Consider the following 27,171-nt stretch of genomic DNA (forward strand, 5'->3'; position numbering starts at 1 on the left):
ATTTAGGTGTTGGCAGGGCCAACTCCCTCTGGTTTCTTTGCCTTGTGGCATAACTGAATTTCTTCCTCCAGCACATGGCTGTCTTCCGTCTGTGTCCAAATTTCCTCTCCTTAAAAGGACATGAGTTATATTGGATTAGGGAACACCCTAATCCAGTCTGACCTCATCTTAACTAATGACTTCTTCACAGATCCTATTTCCAAATAGGATTACACTAATGAGACTAGGAGTCAAGTTCTTGAATATATCTTTTTGGGACTCAAGTCAATCCATAGCAGGCATTTTCAAAAAACCTGCAGCAAATATTATACTAAATGGTTAAATACAATCCCTCTCATATTGGGAAAGTGATACTGATGCCCACAATTACCATTTTTACTCTGCAATAGGTAGGAGGTCCCAGGCAAGAAATAAGCAAGAAAACCAGAAAGGAAAAAGTCAAACTTGTCTTTTTTCTCAGACAACATGATTATCTATGTAGAAAACCCTACACAAACCTACAAAAAAGCTAATGATTGAGTTTAGCAAGGTCAGTATAAAAATTAATTGTATATCTATACATTTAGCAATGAACAATTTAAAATTGAAATTTAAAATGCAATGCTATTTATAATAGCATCAAAAACATGAAACAGGAATACATTTAACAAAATATGTGTAATACCTAGATACTGAAGAAAAACTGTTCTGAGAGACATTAAAGAAATCTAAATAAATTGAGAAATATACCATGTTCATTGAAAGAGACAGTATTATCAAGGTGTCAATTATTCTCAAATTGATCAAAGCAATCCTAATCAAAATTGCATCAAGCTTTCATTTTTGGTAGAAATTGGCAAGCTAACTCTAAAATAATTATAAAAACACAACAGACTGAGAATACCCAAAATAATCTTCAAGAGGAAGAACAAAGTTGTGGGATTTCCACTACCTGTTTTCAAGACTTACTCAAAAGTTACAATAATCAAGACAGTGTGGTTTCACGTGAGAATAAACATATAGATCAATGGAACAGATTAGAAAGTACAAATATAGACTCACACATAAATGGTCAGCTGATTATCTATAAAGGTGCCAAAGTAATTCAGTGGGGGGAAGAATATCTTTATAGTAAATGCTGGAATGATTGGATATCCATACACACAAAACAAAACAAAAACTTTACTTCTATTCACCATAAAAAATAACTAGAATTGGATTATAATTGAGAGGTTAAAACAATAAAACTTCTGTGAAAAAACATAGGAGTCTAGAGACTTTGGATTTAGGAAAGATTTCTTAAATAAAAATCAAATTATAAAATAAAAAATCAATAAATTAGATTTTATCAAAATTGAAACATGCTATTTGGAAGATACAGTGAAGAAAATGAAAATACAATTCATAAAGTCAGAGAAAATATTTGAAAACACTTTTCTTATAACTTTTAAAACTCACTAGTAAGAAGAGAAAATAAACCAATTTAAAAATGGACAAAAGATTTAAACAGATGCTTCAGCAAAGAAAATACACAAATGGAAAATTAGCAAATGAAATAATGCTCAACATCATTAGTCATTAGGGAAATGCAAATTAAAATCTCAGCAAGATACCAGTATATATACACTAGAATAGCTAAAACTAAAAAGTCTGATAATACTAAGGGTTGGCATGGTTCTGCAACTAGAACATGGCTGTTGGGGAGGCTGCCTTGGACAATAGGTTAACAATTACTTATGAAGTTAAACATGCACTTACCATATGATCCAGCAACCTCATGGCTAGATATTTAACCAAAGATATATGGAAACATATATCTGCACAAAGACCTGTATGTTAATGTTCACAGCAGCTTTATTAATGAGAGCCAAAACCTTAACTCAACTTTTTGTCTACAACTAGTGAATGAAAAAACAAAATGTGGTACATCCATACAATGGAATACTGCTAATCAATAAAAAGGAATGAATTACTGATATATGCAACAATGTGTATGATCTCAAAAGCATTATATTAAGTGAAAGACGCCAAACACACATGATAGCATATTGTATGATCCTATTTATATGACATTCTAGAAAATGCAACACTATTGGGACAGAAAACAAATCAGTGGTTTCCAAGGACTGGGGTTGTGGGAAGGGGATTGATTCCAAAGATGCATGAGAGAATTCTGGTAAAATGGAAATATCTAGATCTTGATTCTGGAGGCAGTTCCATAATTATACACATTTTTCAAAACACATGGATTTTCTTATATTTTAAAAGGATAAATTTAATTGCATACAAATTATACCTCAATAAAAAATTAGAATTTGGCAGGGCAACACGATTCAATTGCTTTGTTACTCAAATGTCAGTCAACAGTGAAATTGAGAAATCACAGTATATTCCCATAATGGAATATATACCACAAAGAGAATGAATGATACAGATCCAAAGAACAATATGAATGAATCTCATAAGCATAATGTTGGATGAAATAAAACAGAAACAAAATATTCCATTCATTTAAAGGATATTTTTAGAAATCAGTGTTATCTGGGTGGCAAGTAGTAGGCAGGTAGGGAGTAGAGACTGGAAAGAAACCCAAGGGGTATGTGGGGTTCTGGTAATGTTCTGTTTCTTCCTGTAGGTTCTATTTCATGGATGTGTTCAGTCTGTGAAAAGTCATCAAGCTGTTCTCTTATGATATGAGCATTTTTCACTTGTATACTATACTTCATAAAATTTTTAATAATTGCTTTGTACTGGGAATAACAAATTAGAAACTGCAGAGGAGAAAAAAAAAAACAGTCATTCACAAAGCAAGGAAAACTATACAAACTATTCAATAATAAACCTCCAGAAATGCAGGATATCTATATGAAGACTATCCACAAAACTTAAAGAATTTTCTAAAACCTGATAAATAGAGGACTACAGATGGGAAGACTCAATATTCTAAAGCTATCAAATGTCTCTAAATTAATCAGTGAAATACTATGTCATTTATAAACACATCAAAAAACATCAAATACTTAGGAATACATTTAATGAAAATTGTGCGAGACTTCTACTATAAAACATTGAAATAAATTAAATATGACCTAAATAAATGCAAGGATGTATAACACTGTCATGTTCATGGATTGGAAGACTCAATATTACAAAAATGTTAATACCCCCCCCCACATTTAGCTATTAATTGAATGCAATCCCAATGAAATACTCAGCAAATACTTCTGTGGAAACTGATAAATTGAATCTGCAACTCATATGGAAATACAATAGGTCAAGAATAGCCAAGATAGCATGACTTCATCAACATGGAGACATTAAGACATCCCCTGGAAAAATCTCCCATCAGAATCAACTAATAAAAGGATAAATCCCACTTGCTTAGAACTCTGAAGGACAATAGAGAATGGAGAAGGACTCTGCAAATGCTGAGTTGAAGAAAAAGAAAAATGATCTTCAAGAACCAGCAGGACTTGCCATCCAAGATCCACCAGTCCATACCCCTTCCTGTCACTTGGTTCTACATAGCCTGCATGTTGTGCAGAGGCAGCACAGCCGAGGTCCCTCCAGCCATGGAGACAAACTGTAGAGACACTCAGAGCATAGACTTAGAGCCCCATGCATATACAGGCACAGGGACCCAGGTGTGCAGAGACCTAGGGCAGAACATAAGCTGCTGAGTTGTGCTACATGCTGCATACAAGAGGGTCCCCAAGGGGAAAAGAGAGAGAGAGGGACTGCAGCAGAACTGTTGGCAAGTGGTGCATGCACTCAACCCAGATTCTATTGGCTAGGCGACCTAAATGCAAAACGGACTTTTCTGGATGGACCCACCCATTTGGCTCTCTGGGAGGGTTGGTGTGTGGGGGGGGCAGGGAGGAGAGATACCCTAATGGGGAAGAAACAAGGGTCAGAAAATCCTCACAGAAAAAAAAGGGATGGGGGTGGGGGACTGAACTGCTATAAGATAGGATGGGTCCTAGAACTGAAAGTGTAAGGAAAAGGGGACACTGAGTGAGGGAGATAATTTAAACAAATCATAGAAGCTGGGAGAAAATTTTGCACAAAAACAAACAATAGGTCAAGATTCCTGGAGAAGGAACAGAGGAAAGGAAGTTTTCTCCTGGAGGTGAAACAACTGCACAAAAAGCAATCTTAAAAATTGTACTGCATATCCAGGGCAAGAATAAGATGAAGAAGAGCTGAGAACATCTGAACAGTTAAACATGGACTTCTCTAAAGGTCCAGAATAAGTTAGACTGAGCATCAAAGAAGAACCTTAACACAAAACCAATTAGCAATAATACCATAGGAAAGAGGGAGAAACTGTCTCTCAGAGAAAACTCATCAAAATAATGAGATGCCCAGAATCAGCAAAAAATTACAGCCCATTCCAAGAAACAGGAATATATGGTTCAGTCAAGGAAACAAATTAAAACTTCAGAGGAGACACAGAATTTGGAACAACTAATCAAAGAAGTTCAAAAAAATCCCCTAAATCAATTCAAAGAGATGAAGGAAAATATGGATATAGAGCTAAAAGATATTAAGAAGACAATGTATGAGCATAGAGAATTTGAAAGTATAAAAATAAATACAGGGAGAAACTAAGATGGTGGCTAGGTGAGACAGGGTGAAAAAACACCTCCATGAAAAACACTAGATAAAAACCAGAAAGTGACCCAGAATACTGGTTACAGTGATGCACCAGCTGGCCAAGGTCTCCTAGTTCCAGAGGGGCCATATACTTGGTGAAACTGGGAGTCTGCATTCTGAAACAAGTGAGTAAGCTGACTGGAAGACCCACAGCCGCATGGCGGTCTGGGGAAGCCAGGGCTTGGCGTTTGGAGACTGACAGGCTCTTTAAAAAAAAAAAAAGGGAAAAACCCAGGAGCAGCTGCAGTTGCGATAGTGGGAACCACGCAGTAAAACACAGCAAGAGGGGGCTGGGTCGGCCTCTCAGTGTCTGGCCCGGAAGATAGCCTGCTGCAGATACCCTCAGGGCCAGGGGAATGGAGGGGAGAGCCGGAAGCAGAAAGAAACCCCGCGGCTAGCAGCTGGCTCCCCGGAGGGCTGGATAAACTCTTGCCCAGGGCCGTGCCCACAGCCCAGAGCCCCGCCAGTTGTCCCGGAGCTGGGAAGGAGGAACTGTGTGAGGAGGAGGGGGTTGAGACGCCCCATTTGGCCATTTTTGCTTCAGGCTGAGAGCTCCGCTGCATGGCCCAGTGGCCCGGGGCTTCCCTTGAGGGATGCTGCGCACTGGTGATGTAGCATGGCATTCCCTTGGCAGAGGCCCTGGAGGATCGCAGCTGGGAGGGGGGACCCACTCAGAGAACCCAGGGACACTATGCCAAGTCCGGTGGTTTGTGGGACAGCGAGAGAGAGGGTCTGGGGCTGAAGTGAAATGAAGGCTTAGACTCTTGTGGCGGCCTTGAATCTCTGGGAACCTGGGGGATTTGAATATTAAAGCTGTCCTTCCTCCCTGGCCACCCGGACACATGCCCCACATTCAGGGTGGACAGCTCCAGCAACACACCCAAACTGAGTTCTCCAGCTGAACCCCACAAGAATCATTTCCCCACACACTGCGGGGACAAGGTGGAGAACTGACTTGAGGGGTATAGGTGACTCGCAGACACCATCTGCTGGTTAGTTAGAGAAAGTGTATGCCACCAAACTGTGTTTCTGAAAAATTAGATTGGTATTTTTTTTTTTACAACTTGAAAGAACCCTATCAAGCAAAACAAATGCCAAGGGGCCAAAAACAACAGAAAATCTTAATGATTTGATAAAACCAGAAGATATGGAGAATCCAGCTCCAAACACACAAATCAAGATATCAGAAGAGACTCAGTACTTGGCAGAATTAATCAAAGAACTACAATCGAGGAATGAAAACATGGCAAAGGATTTAAAGGACATCAAGAAGACCATGGCCCAGGATATAAGTGACATAAAGAAGACCCTAGAAGAGCATAAAGAAGACATTGCAAGAGTAAATAAAAAAATAGAAGGTCTTATGGAAATAAAAGAAACTGTTGGCCAAATTAAAAAGACTCTGGATATTCACAATACAAGACTAGAGGAAGTTGAACGTCTCAATGTCCTAGAAGTCCACAGAACAGAAAATGAAAGAACAAAAGAAAGAATGGAGAAAAAAATTGAAAAAATCGAAATGGATCTCAGGGATACGATAGACAAAATAAAACATCCAAACTTAAGACTCATTGGTGTCCCAGAAGGGGAATAGAAGGGTAAAGGTCTAGAAAGATTATTCAAAGAAATTGTTGGGGAAAAATTCCCCAACCTTATACACAATATAAATACACAAAGCATAAATGCCCAGCGAACTCCAGATAGAATAAATCCAAATAAACCCACTCCGAGACATATTTTGATCAGACTCTCAAATACTGAAGAGAAGGAGCAAGTTCTGAAAGCAGCAAGAGAAAAGCAATTCACTACATACAAAGGAAACAACATAAGACTAAGTTGTGACTACTCAGCAGCCACCATGGAGGCAAGAAGGCAGTGCCATGAAATATTTAAAATTCTGAGAGAGAAAAATTTCCAACCAAGAATACTTTATCCAGCAAAACTCTCCTTCAAATTTGAGGGAGAGCTTAAATTTTTCACAGACAAACAAATGCTGAGAGACTTTGTCAATAAAAGACCTGCCCTACTTCAGATACTAAAGGGAGCCCTAGCAACAGAGAAACAAAGAAAGGAGAAAGAGATGCAGAGAATTTTAACAGACATATATAGTACCTTACATCCCAAATCACCAGGACACTCATTTTTCTCTAGTGATCACAGATCTTTCTCCAGAAGGGACCATAAGCTGGGACATAAAACAAGCCTCAAGAAATTAAAAAAAAAAAAATTGAATATACTCAAAGCACATTCTCCAAACACAATGGAATACAAATAGAAGTCAATAATTTTTGAACTGTAACTCCACTATTTACTTCCTACATGATATAAAATACACAAACTCTAAGGCCAAATCAGTGGTTTTGAACTCAATGTAAAATATGTAATTTTAGACAACTATATAAAGGTGGGGGAATGAAGGAGTATAGGAACATAGTTTATGTGTCCTACTGAAGTGAAGGTGGTATCAAAGAAAAACAAGATTGTTACGGATTTAGGAGGTTAATTTTAAGCCCCACAGTAAACACAAAGAAATTATCAGAGAATATAACCATAGAGATGAAAAGTAGAGTATGGGTTAAGAGAAATGGGGGAAGGGGCAATGGGGAGTTAAGAAATGAGTGTAGGGTTGCTGTTTGAGGTGAAGGGAAATTTCCAGTAACGGATGGTGGGAAAGAGCATTACAACATTCTAAATGTGATTAATCCCACTAATGGAATGCTAGGGAGGGGGTGGAATGGGAAGATTTAGGCTGTATATATGTTTCCACAACTGAAAAAAAAAATAGACAGTCTAAATAGATGACAATTGAATGCCAAGGATGAACTTGGATGGGATTGGAGGATGGAGGACAGGTGGCTCAAAGGGACACAGTTGAGACATAAGGAAAAGGAAATACAGAATGTAAGCTTTGTATCTTTGTTGAATCTCTTGTACTTCTTAGCTGTGCTTAATGGGATTGCATAAAAGAATGTTCTTGTTCATGGGAAGTGTATTCGTGAATTACAGTGTATGTTCAAGGATGTGTGCAGCTATCTCTCATATGTTCAGAAGACAAAGCAATAGATGATGGATGATAGATAGGGAGGGAGGGAGGGAAAGAAATAGCAATGTGACAGCATGTTAAAGTTGGTGGATTGAGCTATCGGGGGAGGGGGGTCAGGGTATGATGGAATTCTGTGTATGGGGTTAGTATTGTTTTTGCAACTGTTCCTATAACTTTGAATTTATTTCAAAATAAAAAAAATCAATTAATAAAAAAATAAATACAACAGAAATTATGGGATGCAACGCACAATAATAGATATTGAAAATACACCAGATGCACATAACAGTAGATTTGAACAGGCAGAAGAGAGAATCAGTGAACTAGAAGACAGGACAATTGAAATCAAACAGACAGAAGAACAGATAGAGAAAAGAATAGAAAAACTTGAGCAGTGTCTCAGGGATTTGAGCCAGCATGTAGTGCACAAACATGTGTCATGGGTGTCCCAGAAAGAGAAGACAAGGGAAAGGGGACAAAATATTTGAGGAATAATGGCTGAAAATTTATCAACTTTTATGAAAGACATAAATATACATGTCCAAGAACAGCAATGTACTCCAAACAGAATAAATACTAATAGACCCACTCCAAGACACATCCTCATTAGAATGTCAAATGCCAAAGATAAAGAGAGAATTCTGAAAGCAGCAAGAGAAAACTGATTTGTCACAAACAAGGGATCCTCAATAAGACAAAGTACCAATTTCTCATCAGAAACCATGTTGGTGAGAAGCAGAGGTATTAGATATTTAAGTTTCTGAAAGAGAAAAACTGTCAAACAAAAATTCTTTATCTGGAAAAACTGTCCAAAAATGAGGGAGAGTTTAAACTATTCATAGACAATGTGAAGGAGTTCAACAACAAAAGACCTACCATACAAGAATTTCTTTAAAGAGAGTTCTTCAAGTTGATAGGAAAAGACAGCAGAGAATGGGTTGGAGTAGTGTGAAGAAATTAAGATCTTCAATAAGGGTAACTAAAAGGGTAAATGCAAAAACCCAAAAGTACTGTACCCTTAATATACAACACTACCATTAAAATTCCTATAAGAGTCAGAATACAACAGAACAAGAAAAAGGCATATTTACTGATAATGGACATGAAATTTAAAGAGGTAAAGTGGTACAAAAACAATATAAAGGGGAAAACAGGGATATGGGAGCAGAGAACATGTATGCTATTGAAGCAAAGCTGGTATTCTTTCAAATTAGTAGGTTACTGATGTAGGTTGTATAATATAAGTACCAGGTAACCACAAATAAAGTATTTTGAAAATATACAGAAACAGAAATAAGAAAGGGGTCAGTCAGATACTTCACAAAAGATCAATTATACAGGAAAGGAGGTTGCAGTAAAGGAAAAGAGAGACAAAAAATATGACATATAAAAACCAAAGGACAAAATGGCTGAAGTAAGTACTGCCTTTACAGTAATAACACTGAATGTTAATGGATTGAACTCCCCAATCAAAAGACACAGATTGACAGAATAGATAAAAAAGCATGATCCAACTATTTGTTGTTTACAAGAGACTCACCTTAGACACAAAGACACAACTAGTTCAAGAGTTAAAGGATAGAAAAAGATATTCCATGCAAATAGTAACCAAAAAAGAGCTGGGGTAACTACACTAATATTGGATGAAATAGAATTTAAGCCAAAAGCTGTTATAAGAGGCAAAGAAGGACACTATATGAATAAAAGGGTCAATCAGCGAAGAAGAAATAACAATCATAAATATTTATGCACCTAGACATGATACCCCCAAATACATTAGGCCAGCACTGACAAAATTGAAGGGAAAAATAGACATCTCTCCAGTAATAGTTGGAGACTCCAATACACCATTCTCATAAAGAGAACATCTAGACAGAAGGTCAGTAAGGAAACAGAGAACTTGAATACTATGATAAATGAACTAGACTTAACAGACATATACAGAAAACTGTACCCCAAAACGGCAGGATATACATTCTTCACAAGTGCACATGGATCATTCTCCAGGTTAGAACAATATTGGGTAACAGAACAAGTCTCAATAAATTTGAAAAGATTGAAATTATACAAAGCATCTTCTCTGACCATAATGAAATGAAGCTTGAAATCAATAACAGGTAAAGAACTGGAAAATTCACAAATATATGGACATTAAATAATACTCTCTTAAACAATCAGTGGGTCAAAGAAGAAACTGTAAGGGAAATAAGTAAATACATTGAGACAAATGACAATGAGAACATAACATATAAAAACTTATGCAATGAGTGAAGGCAGTGCTGAGAGGAAAATTTATAGTCCTAAACACATTAAAAAAGAAGAAAGAGCTAAAATCAAAGACCTAACTGCACACTTAGAGGAACCAAAAAAAAGAACAGCAAACTAAACCCAACATAAGCAGAAGGAAAGAAATAACAAAGAATAGAACAGAAATAAATGAAATTGAAATAAAAAAACAAGAAAGAGCTTTAACAAAACCAAAAGTTGGGTCTTTGAGAGGATCAATAAAATTAACAAACCGGTAGCTAGACTGACAAGAAAAAAAAGAGAAGATGCAAGTAAATGAAATCAGAAATGACCTCACAGGAATAAAAAGGATCATAAGAGGATACTATGAGCAACTATATGCTAACAAATTAGACAACCTAGATGACATGGACAAATTCCTAGAAACACATAAACAACCTTCACTGACTCTAGAAGAAACAGGAGATCACAACAAACCGATTACAAGTAAAGAGATCGAATCAGTCATCAAAAACCTCCCAACAAAGAAAAGCCCAGGACCAGATGGCTTCACAGGTGAATTCTACCAATCATTCCAAGAAGAGTTAACACCAATCCTGCTCAAACTCTTCCAAAAAGAAGGGAGTACTACATTCTATGAGGCCAGTATTACCCTAATACCAAAGCCATATAAAGATACTACAAGAAAAGAAAATTACAGACCAATTCCTCTTATGAATATAGATGCAAAAATCCTCAACAAAATAATTGCAAATCAAATCCAATAGCACATTGAAAGAATAATATACCATGATCAAGTGGATTTTATCCCAGTACGTAAGGATGGTTCAACGTAAGAAAATCAATTAATGTAATATACCACACTAACAAAATGAATGGAAAAAAACAAAAACATATGATCAGCTCAATTAATGCAGAAAAGTCATTTCACAAAACCTAGGATCTTTTCTTGATAAAAACACTTCAAAAAAATAGGAATAGATATAAACTCTCTTAACATGATAAAGGGCATATATGAAAAATCTACAGATAACCTCATACTCAATGGTAAGAGACTGCAGGCTTTCTCTATGTCTGGAACAAGACAAGGATGCCCACTGTTTTTCAACATTGTGCTGGAAGTTCTGGCCAGAGCAGATAGGCAAGAAAAAGAAATAAAAAGCATCCAAATTGGAAAGGAAGAAGTAAAAACTTTATTTGCTGATGACATGATCCTATATATACAAAGCCTGAAAAATATACAACAAATCTACTAGAGCTAATAAATGAGTTCAGCAAAGTAGCTGGGTACAAGATCAACATGCAAAAATTGGTAGTGTTTATATCTGCTAGTAATGAGCAATCTGAGAAGGAAATCAAGGAAAAATTCCATTTACAATAGCAACTAAAAGAATCAAATATCTAGGAATAAATTTAACCAAGGATGTAAAGGACTTGTACACAGAAAACTACAAAATATCGCTAAAAGAAATCAAAGACCTAAATAAATGGAAGGATATTCTGTATTCATGGATGTGCCAGTTTGAAACTGTAATGTACCCCAGGAAAGACTATGTTCTTTGATGCAATCTTGTGGGGGCAGACCTATTAAGGGTGGGATCTTTTGATTAGGTTGTTTCCACAGAGACGTGACCCACCCAACTGTGGGTGAGATCTTTGATAAGATTATTTCCATGGAGATGTGACCCTGCTTATTCAGGCTCACACAGACCCAGATGCTTGGAGACACCGGGAGATGCAGACAGAAGAATGTTTGGAGATGCTAAGCTAAGACATGAAGCCCAGAGTTTGCCCTGGAGAAGCTAAGAGAAGACTCCCAGATTCTTAGAGAAAAATGCCCCAGGGGAACCAAGCAGAGAGCTGAGAGAAGCTAAGACAGACAGAAGCCCAAAGACATTTTGGAGAAAGCCATTTTGAAATGCATCCCAGAAGCAAAGGACAAGCAGATGGCAGACATGTGCTTTCCCAGCTGACAGAGGTGTTCCGGAAGCCACTGGCCTTTTTTCAGTGAAGGTATCTTCTTGTTGACTCCTTAGTTTGGGCACTTTCATGGCCTTAGAATTGTAAATTTGTAACCTAATAAATCCCCTTTATAAAAGCCAATCCATTTCTGGTATTTCGCATAATGGCAGCTTTAGCAAACCACAACAATGGATTGGAGACTAAATATTGTTAAGATGTCAATTCTACCCAAAATGATTTATGGATTCAATGCAATTCCAATCAAAATTACAGCAGCAATGCAGTGGAGGGAAAGGATGGCTTTTAAAATAAATCCTGCTAAATCAGTTAGAGAACAACATGGAAAAAAATTAAACCTTCACCCTGCCTCACAAAATACAAAGAATTCTATCCTAGGTTGATGTAGGCTTAATTGGAAACTTCTATAGTAAAGCTTCTGTAACAATGCTGCCCAACAGAAATATAATATGAACCATGAATGTAATTTAAAATTTTTAGTAGCCACCTTAAAAAAGTAAAAAGAAACAAGTAAAATTAAATTTAAGAATATATTTAGTTTAACCCAAAGTTTCAAAAATACTATCATTTTAACATGTAATAAATATAAAAATTATTAGTGAGGTTTTTACATTATTCATACTAAGCCTTCAGAATCTGGTGCATATTTTAGATTTAAGCACAACTTAATTCAGATGCTAAATTTTTATTGATTAAAGTGAAATGAAATCCTATCAAAAGAAAAAAAGAGTGCTTAGTGGGAAAATATTGTTTTTAAATTTAAATTCATAAAAATTTAGTTCCTCATTCACACTAGCCATATCTGAAGTACACAATAGTGACTATTGTATTGGATTTCACAGTATATAAGGTAATATAGAAAAATATTATTATGACCTCAGAGCAGGCAAAGATTTAGTAAACAGAATACAAAAGCCAACCACCGTAAGAGAAAATACTAAGTTTGCCTTCATTAAAGTAAGTACTTCTGTTCATCAAATAATACCTTAAGAGAGTGAAAAAGTGAGCCAAAGACTAGAAGAAGAAATTTACAATACATATATCTGACAGAGGACTTATATCCAGAATACACAGAGATTACAAATCAATAAGGAAAACGCAGACAACACAAGAAAGTATGGGCAAAAGTCTCTAAATAGAGACTCACACAAGAGAATATCCAAACAAGCATGTGAAAAATTGGGCAGCATCATTATCGGGTTAATGCATATCCAAACCACAAGGAGATACCACCACTTACCCATAAATATGGCAGCATTAAAAAAAACAAATACGTGTATTACCAAGTGTTGGATCTCTCATCACCTGCTAGAGGATGTCTACTTTGGCACAACCACTTCTGGAAGAGCATTTGACAGTACCTACTAAAAGTGACCATGTGTGCCTACCTGTGACCAGCAATTCCACTCCCAGGAATATTCCCAACAGAAATGAGTACATACATAGACCATGGACAGTTACAAGAATGCTCAGAGCAGCATTATTCACAATAAAAAACCTGAAAACAACCTAAATGCCCAGTAATAGAATGCAAAAATAAATTGTATGTTCATATAATGGCATAAAATATAGCAATGGAAAAGAACAAGCCACTGCTGCCCATAACAGTCTGGATAAATCTCCCATACATAATGTTTACGGAGAGAAGCCAGCATAAATGAGTATATATTTGTGGTAGTTTTAGTTTTCTATTGTTGAATGAAGATTACCACAAATTCAGCAGCTTAAGACAACATCCATTTTTATCTCACAGTAGCATAGGTCAGAAGTCCAGGCGCGGCTCAACGGGGTTCTCTACTCAGGATCTCAAAAGGCTACAGTCAAGGTGCTGGTGGGCAGGGGTTCCCATCTGTAGCTCAGGTCCTCCTCCAAGCTCTTCCAGGTTGTTGACAGAATGCATTCCCTTCCCTGTGATTTCTTGCTAGCTGTCAGCTGGAGGTTACTCTTAGCTCCTAGAGGAGCTAGTATTTACTACTTGGTGCTTGAGCTGGAATAGTAGGAACTGCTTTGAGCCTACTAATCCGAGCCTCCCGTTCACATTCTCTCTGACAATATGGCAGCTGACTTCCTCCAGTCCAGCTAAGCTCACCTCCTTCATGCCTGGAGCCCCAGACTTCAGGAAGGGCCGAGTTCCTGGTAAAGGCTCACATGAGTAGGTTAGGCCTACCCAGGATTATCTCACTTTGATTAACTCAAAGTAAACCAACTTGGCAGGTGTGGAAACTTTCATACTTGGCTGCTTTGACGGAGGGCAGTTTGGCAATATCTATCAAAATTCCTAATTCACATGCCCTTTGCTCCAGTAATTCCACTTCTAGGAATTCATCCTATAGATAATTCACACACATGCCAAATGGCCAAAGTTCTCAGTTATCCATTGTAGCACTGTTTGCAAGAGCAAAAGATTGGAAACAACCCACACTGCCCATCATAAGGTACTGTCTAAGTAAATTATGGTAGCTCTACACAACGGAATATGGTGCAGCTATAAAACAAATGAGAAAGCTCTTTATGTGTTTATATAGAATGATTTCCAAGATAAAACAAAAACTACCAAAAACAAAGTGTATATGCTCCCATTTGTGTAAGCAGGGGAGAAAGAATAAAATATGTAATTTTCTTTTATGTGCATCAATTCTTGAATAATATGTAAGAAACTAACAACATTAGTTATCGTCAAGGATAGGACCTGCATGGCTCAGGAACAAGGAAAGGAGAGGGAATATTTCATGTTGTGCCTTTCAGACCTTTTGGTTTCGAGCCATATGAATGTACTATCTATTTAAAAATGCATTACACATTAAATTTTATGACACGATATGAAGAGTGCAGCTATGCCCCAGCCTATCCATGCTTATCCTGATCTTGGCTGAAAATAGTTTGTTTGTTAATACATATATAGCTTTTTGATTAAGATACCAAAGAAGATCAATATTTCTTTACTTGAAAACTAAAGTTCCAAAATAAAAGTTAAATAAGAAAATAAAGAGTTAATAAATTTAAAAAAATTGCTCAATAATATGGATAGTAGAGTCCCAGTTCATTTAGAGGAAACATCAAAAATAGAAAGAAATTATGTTTAATGATCTCTGAGAAAACCCACTAAAACTTTGGCAAGAAGGAGAGGGTAACAGGATAAATTTTACTTTTTAATTAATACTTTCAAATTGTTTGATTATTCTGTTTCTTTGATGTATTAATTTTATTACATAAATATTCTAATCAGATTTAAATAATAAAATTTAAATGTAAAAGTATACATGTAAGTATTCAACTAGTAATAAAAAATTCAAGCTTAAAAGAGGCACCATTGACCAATTGTGATATTTTTAAAAACATGATACTCAATGCTGGTGACGATGTCATGAAAAGGCATTCTAATACATTAGGGTAGAAATATAAATTGGTGCCTTTTCCTTTTTGTAAATGAAATTGTTATTGAAATAATTGTAGATTCACATGCAGTTGTAAGAAATAATAGAGAGAGATCCTGTGTACCCTCTATCTGTACCTCTCCCTTTTAAAAAGCAATTTGTCAATGTGAATTAAGAATCTTAAACATATTCACATCTTTGATCCAGTAATCCCATCTCTTAGAATCTATCCTAAAGAAATAATTCAAAGGAAAGAAAAATGTTTATGTGTAAAAATACTCATTCAATACTATATATATTTAAAATAAATATATTAATATATAACTGATATATATCTATCTACAACTTAACAAGAAAATAGTTTATTAGATGATAACACATCCACTAGATAGATTATTCTGCAACCATTAAAATCACATTTTTGTAGACTATGTGGGAATTGGCATAATACATTTGATATAATGTTGATTAAAAAGATACAAAATTTTATAGAAAACTCAGTAAATAATATTCACATGGTGAGTGGAAAGGTGTCAGAATTTGATCTTTATCTCTTTTCAAAACTTTCTATAACGTAATTTTAAATTTTAAACGTTACTTTTTCAGATTCAAGTTTCCCTACATTTGTGAGGATTTAATTTGAGAGGCAAAGTGAGTTGAAAGATGCCTGCTTGTCAGTCCAGTGGCGACAGTGAGCTGCTCTCGTGGACTGCAGACTTGGATTAGGAGAGCCACTCACCTGATCGTGCTGCTGCTGGAGGATGGACTGCCTGGTCCCGGGACGCACCACTGAGAGGCTGCAACAACTTCTCCAGCGGCTGGGCATTGTCCCCAGGCAGCACCGTCCCCTTGGGGCTGCTGCAGCCATCCCTGAGGTCCTTTCCTTGTCTGGATTCTTGGACAAAACTCTCAAAAGGTTTGTCTTTGAGTCTGAAGGAGGAAAAGAGTGAGAGTCTTCTCTTTGGAACCCTAGAAGCATCTGGCGAGGTCTCTTGCAAACTCACTTTCTCCAGGAGTGTGGGGACGTCTTCGAACTTGCTGCTGCAGGGGGATCTGAGCGCAGGAAAGATCCTGGACAGCCGGTTGGGCAAACTAGGGGTGCAGCGAGCAGGGTCAGGGGGACTAGGGTCTGAGGCCTGGGCAGCCCTGGTGGCAGGGAAACCCGGGGAGAAGACTGAGGGCCTGCTCGCCATGTCCCTTCCTGAGGACTGCTGACCCCAGTCTTTACTGAAACCGGTCTTCTGCAGGCTGCATGGGTGAGCCCAGGCACGCGGCTGGTTGGCGGGCAAGGTCTTTGATTCTGGCTTGGCCCAGACCTTCTTCCCACCTTCAGGGTTGGGGCGGAGGGGCTCCAGAGACCTCCAGATGGCTCTTGCTATGAGCCGCAGAGGGGACTTGGGAGGAGCCACACTTTGCTCCCCTGGAGCCCGTTGAGCCGGGCACCCCGTCTTCTCCTGAGCCCCCTGGGCTGGCAGTGTCTCTCTAGCTGCCTGAGGAAGCCTCAGGGGGCGGACTGGTTTCAGCACACAGCCACCAACACCACTGTCAGCACTCTTCCGGGAAAGTCGTTCCCCAGCTTCGAGGTGCAAGTTGGAGTCACTCCAATCCAGCAACCTGTTCTTCTGCTCGTGAGTGAGGACTAACTTCTGTAAGCCTGGCTTCTTCCCCTCTGGCAGCTCGGAGCCTCCATCTCCTCTCCTGGGTCCAACATTCCTTTCTCCCGAGTGCCCTCCAACCCTGGGAGATAGCTCTTGGTCTGGCAAGCACTGGTCCTTCCCTCCAATGGAGTGGGGGCCTCTGTGGGTGCTTCTGGTATCCCCCAAAGGGGCCTCTGCCTCCTTACACCCAGGAGATGCCATCTCTCCTGGACTAGGTGGTTCGGGGTGGGGAAGGCCATCTTCACCAGGCCTCACTGGGCAGTACTCTGCTCGCTCCAGGACCTGGTGATGAGGCAGGTAGAGGGGAATTTCCTCGAAGGCTCCTTGGGTTCTGGCTCGCCTCAGGAAGATTGGGGTGGAGGGACTGAAATGATCCCTTGAAACCTGTGAGGCGTGGTTGTAAGCTCTCACCTGGAGGAGAGGAAGAAAAATTACAGTATGGAACAATTCCCAGCATGTATTTTTATGGGGAAGGCAAATCTCGGCATTCCCCCTTCCCTTCTCCTCTCCTCTTTCCAAGTCTGTCTTCAGATTTCAGACTCCCAGAGTCAAAAAGAATTCTGCCTAGGATGATTTCAAAGGGCCACTCTGTTCTAAGTGGCTGCCTTGGGATCTGCTAGGATCTCCCTGGAATCCTGGCATTATCACTGATGGAAGGCCTTTCCAAGTCCTGGACTAGGTGGGTAAAAAGCCAGACAGGAAAGCAAAGACATGGACCTTGCCTTTGACCAGCTCCTGGGCTCGTGAGGGTTGGTCTGGCCCAGCCTCTGTGGGTGTCCAGGCACATACAGGGGAAGAGAAGATCCCCTTGGCTTGCTCAGCCATGTCCACACTGAAGGGCACATTCCACCCACTTGGTTGTGTGTTCCTCCAACAACCAGCAAACAAAGCTTTCTTCTTGAGACCATTAAGGTAAGGAAATAAGAAAAGTTATGCATCCGAGCTGGGATTGTGGTGGCAGGATAGCCTTTATAATCTTCCAATGACCCTTCTAAACCTGACACATCTCACACCATTGAGAAACCAGCCATTCCCCAGCATGAGGGAACCTGGCTCTCAGCAAGGGAAAAACATCATAACCAGACTCTAGAAGGACTGGCTGTGCCCTGTCAAGACTGGGAGGACATGAGCTTCACAAGAACACATACCTTTTCTGTCTTGTGCACTCATATCCCAGAGCCCAAACCAGGGTCTGGCAGGTAATGGTGGCTTGATAAATACATATTGAAAGAATGAGCTCAGCCCACCATATCTCAGAGATGCCATTTTCTATTTTAGGGGATGTTGCTTCTAAGATTCCACAGACACTGCCAAAAGTGCCTTCTTGTATGTGCTTGCCATCTTCTAGCAGCAAACTCCTCAGCGCTGTATGCAAGTTCCTCAAAGGCAGAGGATATGTCCTAGCATCTCTGCATCCCATGGTCCAACCCAGCACCTGGCTCAGAGTTCAGACCCTGTAAACTGCTGAGTGAGGGAGAGAGTTATAATGTGGCCTCGGGAGCACTTGAGAGGGAGCAGGATGACCTTTCTCAAAAGGCACAAGTGAAGGAGGCCTGGGGTGGACACTTGACAGGGCAACTCTCTGGCCTTGGCTTTACCCTTAGGATGACCTAAAAATGCTTAGGATCCAGAGTTAAGCATGAGACATGGGAGAAGTCGGGGCAGCTCAGCTTTGCAACATCCGTGCAGGGCCTCAGTGACACTTACCTGAGGATGGGAGGAACAATCTGCAGCATTCCCCAGAACACTGGCTGATGATGAAGAAGATGGTGGGGAAGATGAGGAAGACAATGAGGAGATAGAAAGAGGAGAAGGTTCCTTTGCAGGCAACATAGTTCTTTTGTTGTTCACTGGCATCAAATCTACCAAGGAAAGAACACACTCTCCGTTACAGAGCTGTTATTACCTTATTTTATCAACTCTACAAACAGAGCCAAAGAGAGGAAGATGGCACTGACAATCAGCAGAGACTATTAGGAGGCCCCAGTGCCTATGGCTTGGGATCTGGAGGAACGGGTGTGAGAGTGGCAGGATCCTGTGGGGAAAGGAGGTCCCAGGATAAAAAGGCCAAGAACCATTGTGTTTCAGACACATGGGAGGATGCTCCTGAGAGACGGAACCAGGGAGTCTCCAGAGCGTTTCTTGGAAACGGACCTCTAAATCTACCTGTAAAGTTTCCATTAAAGCCATGGTGGTTTGGGGGCCAGGAATGCCAAAGCAGTGGAGTGCTGTGCTAAATCACCTAGTCAATAAGCCATCCAGGGTCTCTTCCCACAAGATGCTGAACCATCAGCTGTGGGCACGGACAGGATGGACATTCATGGCTAATGAAGTGGTCTTTTCCTTATCAGACGTGTACTCAGAGGGTCTCAAGATGATTAGTTTGAGATTTTAAGAGAACACAAGGGAGGGAGGTTGTAACAAGTATCAAATCATTTGAAGCACCAGAGAGCAGGGTCCATGCCAAACTCCTGTTGGTCAGGAAACAGGTGCAGTGTAAGTGCTCAGAGCAACACGAGAAAGCAGTGTGGCGGGGGCCCGGAGGACAAGTCTAATTCCAAACTGTGGGGAGCTGAAATCAATTAGTGTCATTATAGCAGAATTCTGACAGTTGTAGCCTATAAGAATCAAGCTCCTCCCCTCCCCTCCCCCCTCCCTCCCTCCCTTCCTCTCTCTCTCTCTCTCACACACGCGCGCACACACACACACACACACACACACACACACACACAATTTCTAGTGTGGTAGCCTTAAATCTAAAATCTCAAGCATTTTTTCCCATATTGGACCATTTCAGATAATCTGTCCTCAAATGGATCCAGAAAAATGCCAAGCACTACTTGAAATCTGCCCACTCAGGATCTGACCCCATCCAGCAATCCTATGAACCACTCCAGCACATAAAGGATCCCTGGATCTGCTTCTGGCCACTCAGCTGATCCATTCAGATTTCCTTCCAAGGTCTCCAGGCTTCAGATTTTAGTTTGCTGCTTAGCGCAACACAATCCCCTGGTCTCAGTTTCCCCAAAGCCTTGATGAGAGGCTCTTCCTCAGGGACTCACACAGGCAAGCCAAAGCCGAGCCTTACCCCAAGAAGAGTTCCAGCAAGACTCATTTATACAGGAAAACCGCACAGCTGGATTTTCAATATTCTGTCCTGTTTTCCACATGCACAAATGCAAACACGTCAGACAAACTGTTCTAGTCTCGGGGTCTTAAAAGATGACTTCCACACTCATATGGCCAGCAAGCTCCCTAAGAGTAGCCCTCCCAGAATGCTTCTGGGGGACAAAAGGCAGCTCTGAGAGTGGGCAGGAAGGAGCTGCTAGGGGGAAAGGTCATGGATGCCAGGAGCTGACGTGGGGGAGGTGACGGGCCTGCCTCCCCCATCACCCACACACCCGTCTCAGCCCACAATTAGACGGTTTGAGCCTAAAAAGGCAAAGCCATGAGTCAGCTGTGCCTTGCTTCCTGGCCTCAGCTGGCCAAATTCCTGCCAAACTCCTCCTCCTCCTCTTCCTCACCCCTCATTCTCCTCTCTGTCACCTCCTGCATCAAACCGTAACTGGCCTCAAAGTCCCCAGCTCAACAGATGGTTTCTCTGTTCCCCTGAGTCACTCTCAGGGAACCTGTTGACAGAGCCTGGGACACCTTCAGAAGTCTGACAGAAAACCCTTGGGGAAGCTGCCCTCTGCTTTCTCTAGCCCCCCACCCCCACCCCAGCTAGCGGGAGTCTCTCTCCCTCCACACTCTGTCCTCATACGGTGACTTCGAGTTAGAACTTGGTCGGGGAGAGAAAACACCTACCCAGGCCAAGTCCCTTGCAGCTGAGCTGCTGTTCAAGCCACTGCTTGGGAGGTGGGCACAGCCGGGGAGGGGCAGGTGAGGCCAGAGCTGAGCTGAGGGATGGTAGGAAACGTCACCTGTCTGGGGCAGGTTATGTCTTTGGGTTCCCTCAGAGGATGGTAAAGGGAACCTTGGAGCCCCACCTCCTTCACACTCACCCCAGCTGCCTGACCTGGAGCAAGTTACCTAACCCCTCAGTTTGCTCATCTGAAAAATGGGAAGTCTAGTGCTGAGGGGTGGTTAAGAAATAAAATGGGATGAAAAAGAGGTGCCTACCAGGGCAGGGCACAAAGTAAATACTAAATGCTCACTATGTATGAATTCCACCCCCTTCCTTTCCTCCCATGCACACAACTGGTGTCCAGTAAAGACTTGCTGATCCCCTGATCCATTCCAGAATGGGGGGCACACCCACCCCGGTCTTAGGCCCAGGAACTCCTCACTCATCACTGAGGTCCTGCTCTGCCTGTCCTTTCCTTTGCTGGAAAACTTTGCATGACCCCACCAGGCTGCCCGGCCTCTGCAGGGATTTCAGTCCTGGATACTGCCTGCCACGAGGGCTCTCTAGTAGTACAAAGGCGGTTGAAGAGCAGATAGAAACCTTGGCTGACAGCTTCCACTCCCACTCTGGGTCAGGTGCTTTTGCTACCTCCTCTTTGGGCTCTCTGGGCCCTTTGGAAGCAATGGGGACCTTTCCCCTCGATCCTAGAAGCTATTCTGGTCAGCACAGCTGGCTGATCCAGCTGGTGCCTTGACCCAGATGGTGCCCTGTGTGCCGCTCCCTAATTACAGGGCCAGTTCTGCCCATTGGGATTTGTCTCCTCTTGGGCAACATGAAGATGATCAAAAGGACAGCTCTGGTTTCCCTCATCTCGGGATTTTCAGGAGTCTCAGGATTCCAGGGCAGGGCTTCCTGGAAAGTGGGGTTTATACAAAGCTAAAACTCCCTCTCAAAGTCTTGGTGCGCCCTCTAGTGGCTACATCTTGCACAGCCCTGACCTGTGTGTTTCTCCATTTGTTGTGAACTCACTCCAGCCTGCTAATGTCTTTGTTCATTTGTTCATTCGTTCATTTGTTCATTCATTCATTCATTTAATCGGCAAACATGGACTGGGTGCCTCCTCTGGGCCAGGCCCATAGAAATGATTCTACCTCAGGACCTTTCCCTCAAACCAGCTTTTACATACACTTAAAAGCCAGCACCCAACACTCCCAGATAACTAAAGACACAGCTGAGGTCCCCAGGCCCATCCCAGGAACCATGCTGGCTGTTCAGCCACCCTTGCTCCTTGTGCATCTCTAGCACCCCTGACCCTGCTGTGAGGACTTCCCATCACTCTCCCTGCTTTTGCCCCAAATAGCCTAGTTATTGCAAAATTCTGGGAACTTCTTGAGGGCAAGGATTGAGCCCCCCCTAAACTTGTGGCACTCAGGAAAGTATGCTGGAAGTTCTGAGAGGAAATCTGCACACAACTGGACCTGCCCAGAGAAGCAGGAGGCCAGTGGCTTAAGGGATGGGGGTGGAGGTGGGGCAGTGAATGAGAGAATGAGACAATGGGAGGAAAAAGCTTAGCCAGGCCCTCAACAAACATTAACTCCCTCCTTCTCCTCACTCTCCACTGTCTGAGAGCTTTAAAGCCATTCAAGTCATTTTAGATTGGGGATGGGGTGGGGTGGGGACAAAGAATGAGAGGTGCTGCCTGCCTGGGGGGGCTGCCGGGAGAGAATCTCTGGCCCTTGGCCGGGAGTCAGCATTGCCTTGGAAGGAACGAAGATAAGGGTTCTGTTCCAAATGCAAAACATTTCTTTGCAGAAACCCCTGTATAACCCAAGGCCTTCCCAGGTCCGCCTCTCCCAGGATGCAAGGCAAGGTGGGAAGGCTGCTAGAAGTGTGGCTGCAGGGGGAGTGGAGGGCAGCATGGACTTAGAAGGAATGTCCCACCCTCTTCCAGGATGGGCCCAGGGAGGGCATCCCTTGTAACTGCGCACCCCCTAGTGGACACCTGCCGCTCTGGCACCTGCCGCAGGCCTGGTTCTCACTCAGCCCCCCTGCTCTTCCCCAGGATGCTGTGACCCAGGCCTGCTCAGAAAAATAAAAGAGTGGGAGAGGTAGGTTTTAGCCTTCCTCATTGCTTTTCCCACAATTGCATTGGGTCATTAAGCTGATATCCCCTGACAACTGCAGTATACAGTACCAGGACATATAGAGTCCCTGGGCCTCAGTTTCCCCATTCATGCTTAGAAGAGCTTGGAGCAGATGATTGCTGAGGCCGCCTGTAGGTGAAATAGTGGAATCCTAAGGCTCTGTGATTCTGGATTGGGGGGCTGAGGGGACAGCGGGGAATCCCCTGGAACATGCTTCCTCTAACCAAAAGTGGAAATAAGGTTGACCTTATATTTCTTTTCTCGCCCCTCCCTCACATCCAAGAGACACCGTCAGAGAAGACACTATGTAAGGAACGCACACAGTGGCCCCTGGCAATTAATCAGGGCTCCTGCCCACCCTCCAAGGGCTCATGACTCACTTGACTGGAATTTTCTCCTCCAGTTCTGGTATTTGCTTGCCCTTGGAGCCTGGAAACTGTTGGCCCGCTGCAGAGCTGCCGCCAAAGAAAGAAACAGGCAGGGAAGGTGGGGGGTGGGGGGTGGAAACAGAGAGAGACTGTCCATTAAATGTATAAAGTAAATAGAAAATTTTCTCCTACAGCCCATCTACCAAAATTTAGTAGACTAATAGTTATTTGAGACCAAGTCCCCTCCTCCTCTCAGATCCCACCTCTCTATCACCACATCACACACCTCCAAATTTTTCATTCCTCAAATATTATTTGAAAACCTGATTTGGGACCGGCACTATCTTCTTTCAGAAAACGCCTCAAGTTATGAAATTTCATTCTAATTCAGTGGTCATTAAAAAGTGTACACACACACACATATATATATACACAAACATATACATATATATATAGTTTCTTTTTTTTTCTTTCTTTTTTTAGCAGAACTGTTCTTCAAAAGTGAGATCTCACATCAATGTCCTGTATACATAATAGATAAAAACTGGAGTTGCTTTGATTGAAGCCAGGAAGCTGCAGCAAGCTCTACTTTCTGCCTCTCTTCCCCACACAGAGCCCCCAAACCCTTTGGAAATCACTTCCAAGTGAACCTCCGGACCAGCCATCCTCTTGGCCCAGTTCCAATGGAAACCCATTTACAGGACACCGTGTACTAGGAAGACCCTTCTTCCCAGCTGGGCTTTGAGAATTGGCTGAAAAAAAATGAATATTCAGAAGAAAATGGGTCTTGGCCATTTAGGTTGTGAGAGTGGACAGTGGGCTCCATGTGTACCCCGTTGTCTTGCAGGGCCCTCAGATTCCAGCCTCGGGCTCCAGGCCCCTGTGGTTCCATCACAGCCCGAGAGAAAGAATGGAGGGAAGGGACACTCTGCTCCCAAATGCTCACACAGGGAGGGGCCAGGAGGCATGGAAGGAGAGAAAGCCCCTGGGAGGGATCTGTGTACGCAAGACTGGTGGAAGGGCAAGGTTTGAATACAGGACTCTCTATATCCAAGGCGGAGCTGGCCCACCCTCTCTCTCTAAAGAAAACAGTCCCAGAAATTCCACTTCCTGCCGGTTCTCAGAGTTGGGCATCAGCTCTTATCAGCCAGGCTGGGAATGTTCAGGTGTCATTCACCACCTGGATGATCCTCTCCTCCGCTTGATGGTCCCAGGACAAGATCCTGCAGCCTCCTGGAGCCTTGCCTGCTCTCCTTCACTTACTGCCTTTGGAGACACTTTCGTGCAGCTCTGTCTGCCAGGTCCTCGATCCCACAAGTTGCTCTCAGAATCAACTCTGTGGGGCTGAGGAGGAGCCTGGTGGATGGGTGCAGAGCAGTCTCCTCATCTCCTTATTACAAAAGCCTTCTTGGCAGAACATTCTCCCCACTGTAGGTCCACTTCTACCCTCCAGGGTGCAGCTCAGGGTCTCCCGGGTTGCACGTTTGCATGAGAAGCAAGTGGCCTCAACTCAGCTACATTCTGCTGACCGAAGTTACCCTCCTTATCACCCTATGGGGAAATGCCTCAAGAAGAATAAAAGGTTGATGAAGAATAAAATGTTCTTATTGCTTCCCCTCAGCTTTTAACTATGTGGAACGGAACGTCCTAGAAATGGCTAAATTTCACAGAGATTTTCCATCACTGGTGTTTTCACGGCACACGTGCACACACTTAACCTCAGTAGGAACAATAGGGGAGGGAGAAATGATTTGAGCCAATAATTTTAAGTAGTATAAAGAGGGCTTGTTCCCTTCTTTGTAGCTTCTATTTTAGCACTGTGGCAGCACTTTTGGAGATCTTGGTACATGGCCTTCTGCAAAAAGCAATAGGAGGGCAAATATTTTGGTGTATGGTGCTGATACTGTTTTACTGTTACAAACTAGTAAGAGGCTCCATAGACCAGTGGACTATTTTGTTATCAAGTTATTGCTAGGAAAAAATGTATAAATATCATTTTTTCTAAACCAGAATAATTTTTGAGCAGATTGCCATTCAAACTCTAACTGGTTTATGTTCAAGAACCCAATCCATTACGTAATTCATTTAGTTACTTAGGGGCACATTTTGCCACTAATTCTTCCAGGCAGGTTCTCTAGGAAACTGCCTTTCTGAGATTTTCAAAGTGTCGGATGTGGCTCATCCACATTGAAGTGCCTGGGGTGTTTATACAAAATGCAAATACTTGGCCCTGCCCCAGACCTTCTGAACCTGAACCTCTAAAGGTGAGAGTTCCGAGAATCAGCCTTTTAAACATTAAACCATAACTGATAAAAACTAAATCAACAGGGAATTGTTTGAAAGTGATACAATCTATCCCCTCAGCTATCTACTCTATATTTTATCCTGTGATTAAACTGGACTGTCAGAAATTAAAATGCTTTAGCCACACTGCCTTGTTCTCTCAACCCAACCCACCCCCTACCCCCAGGAGAAACCTGCCAGCAACGGAGATTCTGGGAAACGGCCGGGAAGATGATAACTGCTTTTTCTGAGGAGCCGTTATTTAAGACATGATCTAATACCCTTCTCGAAACCATCTATTTGAAATGAGCCAGAAACTGTCTATAGAGTTAGGCATTAGAAAAAGCTTTGCCCTCTCTGAGAAACTAATGTATTTGTTCCTCGGGAACAATGACAATAATAATTGTCTGTGTTTCCATTTTCACTGTGACTGCCAGAGAACTCAGAATCCAATATGTAATTTAACTAAAGCAACCACTTAGGACACTGGTCCGCCTCTCTGAGTTCTATACCTCCCGAAGTAGTTTTGTTAACCTGATATGGAGGCTTTAGTTTTCATATACGTAGTATACAGTTTTGTCTTGTGTCTTTCCTGTAAGCTGCCTAAAAACCCTTGTCAATTGGGGAGAGAGATAAAGGAGAAATGGAGGGAGGAGGAGAAAGGCAGGAAGTCTGTATATACAGAATGGGAGACTGGAAGCCGGGGTAGGCAAAGGGATGTTCTAAGTTCAAGTGATCACCAGAGGCTGGGCCACGGCTGGGCCGCAGTGCAGCGCTCTGTCAATTTAGGGTCTAACCCCCGTCCCAAACATTTCTGGACAGCCCCCAAAATAATACTTAACAAATGCATTTTCACTAAAAATTATTCTCATTTAAAAAGGCTCACATGGGAGGGTGAGACAGAGTTCTCAGGATTTAGAAACATCTACGTGAGTTTTCCAGCCCCAGGCCTGGTTTCCTTCAAAACCTTCATTGCTAGTGAGGACATTCAAGGACAAGGCGTAAATTCTCCTCTTGGCCACCAGAGGGCGGTGCAGGATAAGGTGCGCTCCCGCTCTCGCACTGGGCGGCTAAGGCCACCGGCTCAGTCTCTTGGACCTGAGGGTGACAAGTCTGTTAGCCTATTTCTTCCCACTCCAGATATCAGGTGATTTGGTCACAAGTTGCTGTTGACTGACTCAAAACACACGATCCAAGGCCACCTTTCTCAAAACAAGCTGTGCTGCTAAAGACGACTACTTCTAAGTAGCCAGACATTAGGGTGTGAAGTTGCTCAGCTCTGGGACCTGTCACTTACGAGTTATGAGACAGCGAGGAAAGCACTCCGTCCATCAGCTCAACTGCAATACGGGCTTAAGATGACTCACCTCAGGATCATCCTGGGATTCCAAGGGGACATGCATGTGAAAAGCCCCGACCAATTACAGGTACTCAGTGAAAGTGCATTTATTATTATGTATGTGAAATTTTAGTGCATCTACAAGCCCCAAGCACCTGGTAAGTGCCCCCTGGTGCTGCCCCAGAGAGGCAAGTGCCCAGTGGCCCCAGCAGACCTCTCCTTTGCTGCCCAGGGCTGCAGGTTTTCCCAGAGC

The 27,171-nt window shown here is 42.0% G+C and overlaps 1 protein-coding gene across 1 annotated transcript in view; it reads right to left on the reverse strand.

The window, feature by feature from the left end:
• The window catches only part of MICALCL (MICAL C-terminal like), an 89,545-nt gene that overhangs the window by 53,900 nt on the left and 8,474 nt on the right, over positions 1 to 27,171 (reverse strand). Inside the window, exons 4-6 of the mRNA XM_037841830.1 lie at positions 23,309 to 23,383; positions 18,645 to 18,799; positions 16,019 to 17,348 (exon numbers count right to left, since the gene is read on the reverse strand). Of these exons, the coding sequence (XP_037697758.1) occupies positions 16,019 to 17,348; positions 18,645 to 18,799; positions 23,309 to 23,383 (1,560 nt within the window). The remainder of the gene's footprint in view (positions 1 to 16,018; positions 17,349 to 18,644; positions 18,800 to 23,308; positions 23,384 to 27,171) is intronic.

This window comes from Choloepus didactylus, chromosome 6 (assembly GCF_015220235.1).
Source record: "Choloepus didactylus isolate mChoDid1 chromosome 6, mChoDid1.pri, whole genome shotgun sequence".
Taxonomy (NCBI): Eukaryota; Metazoa; Chordata; class Mammalia; order Pilosa; family Megalonychidae; genus Choloepus; species Choloepus didactylus.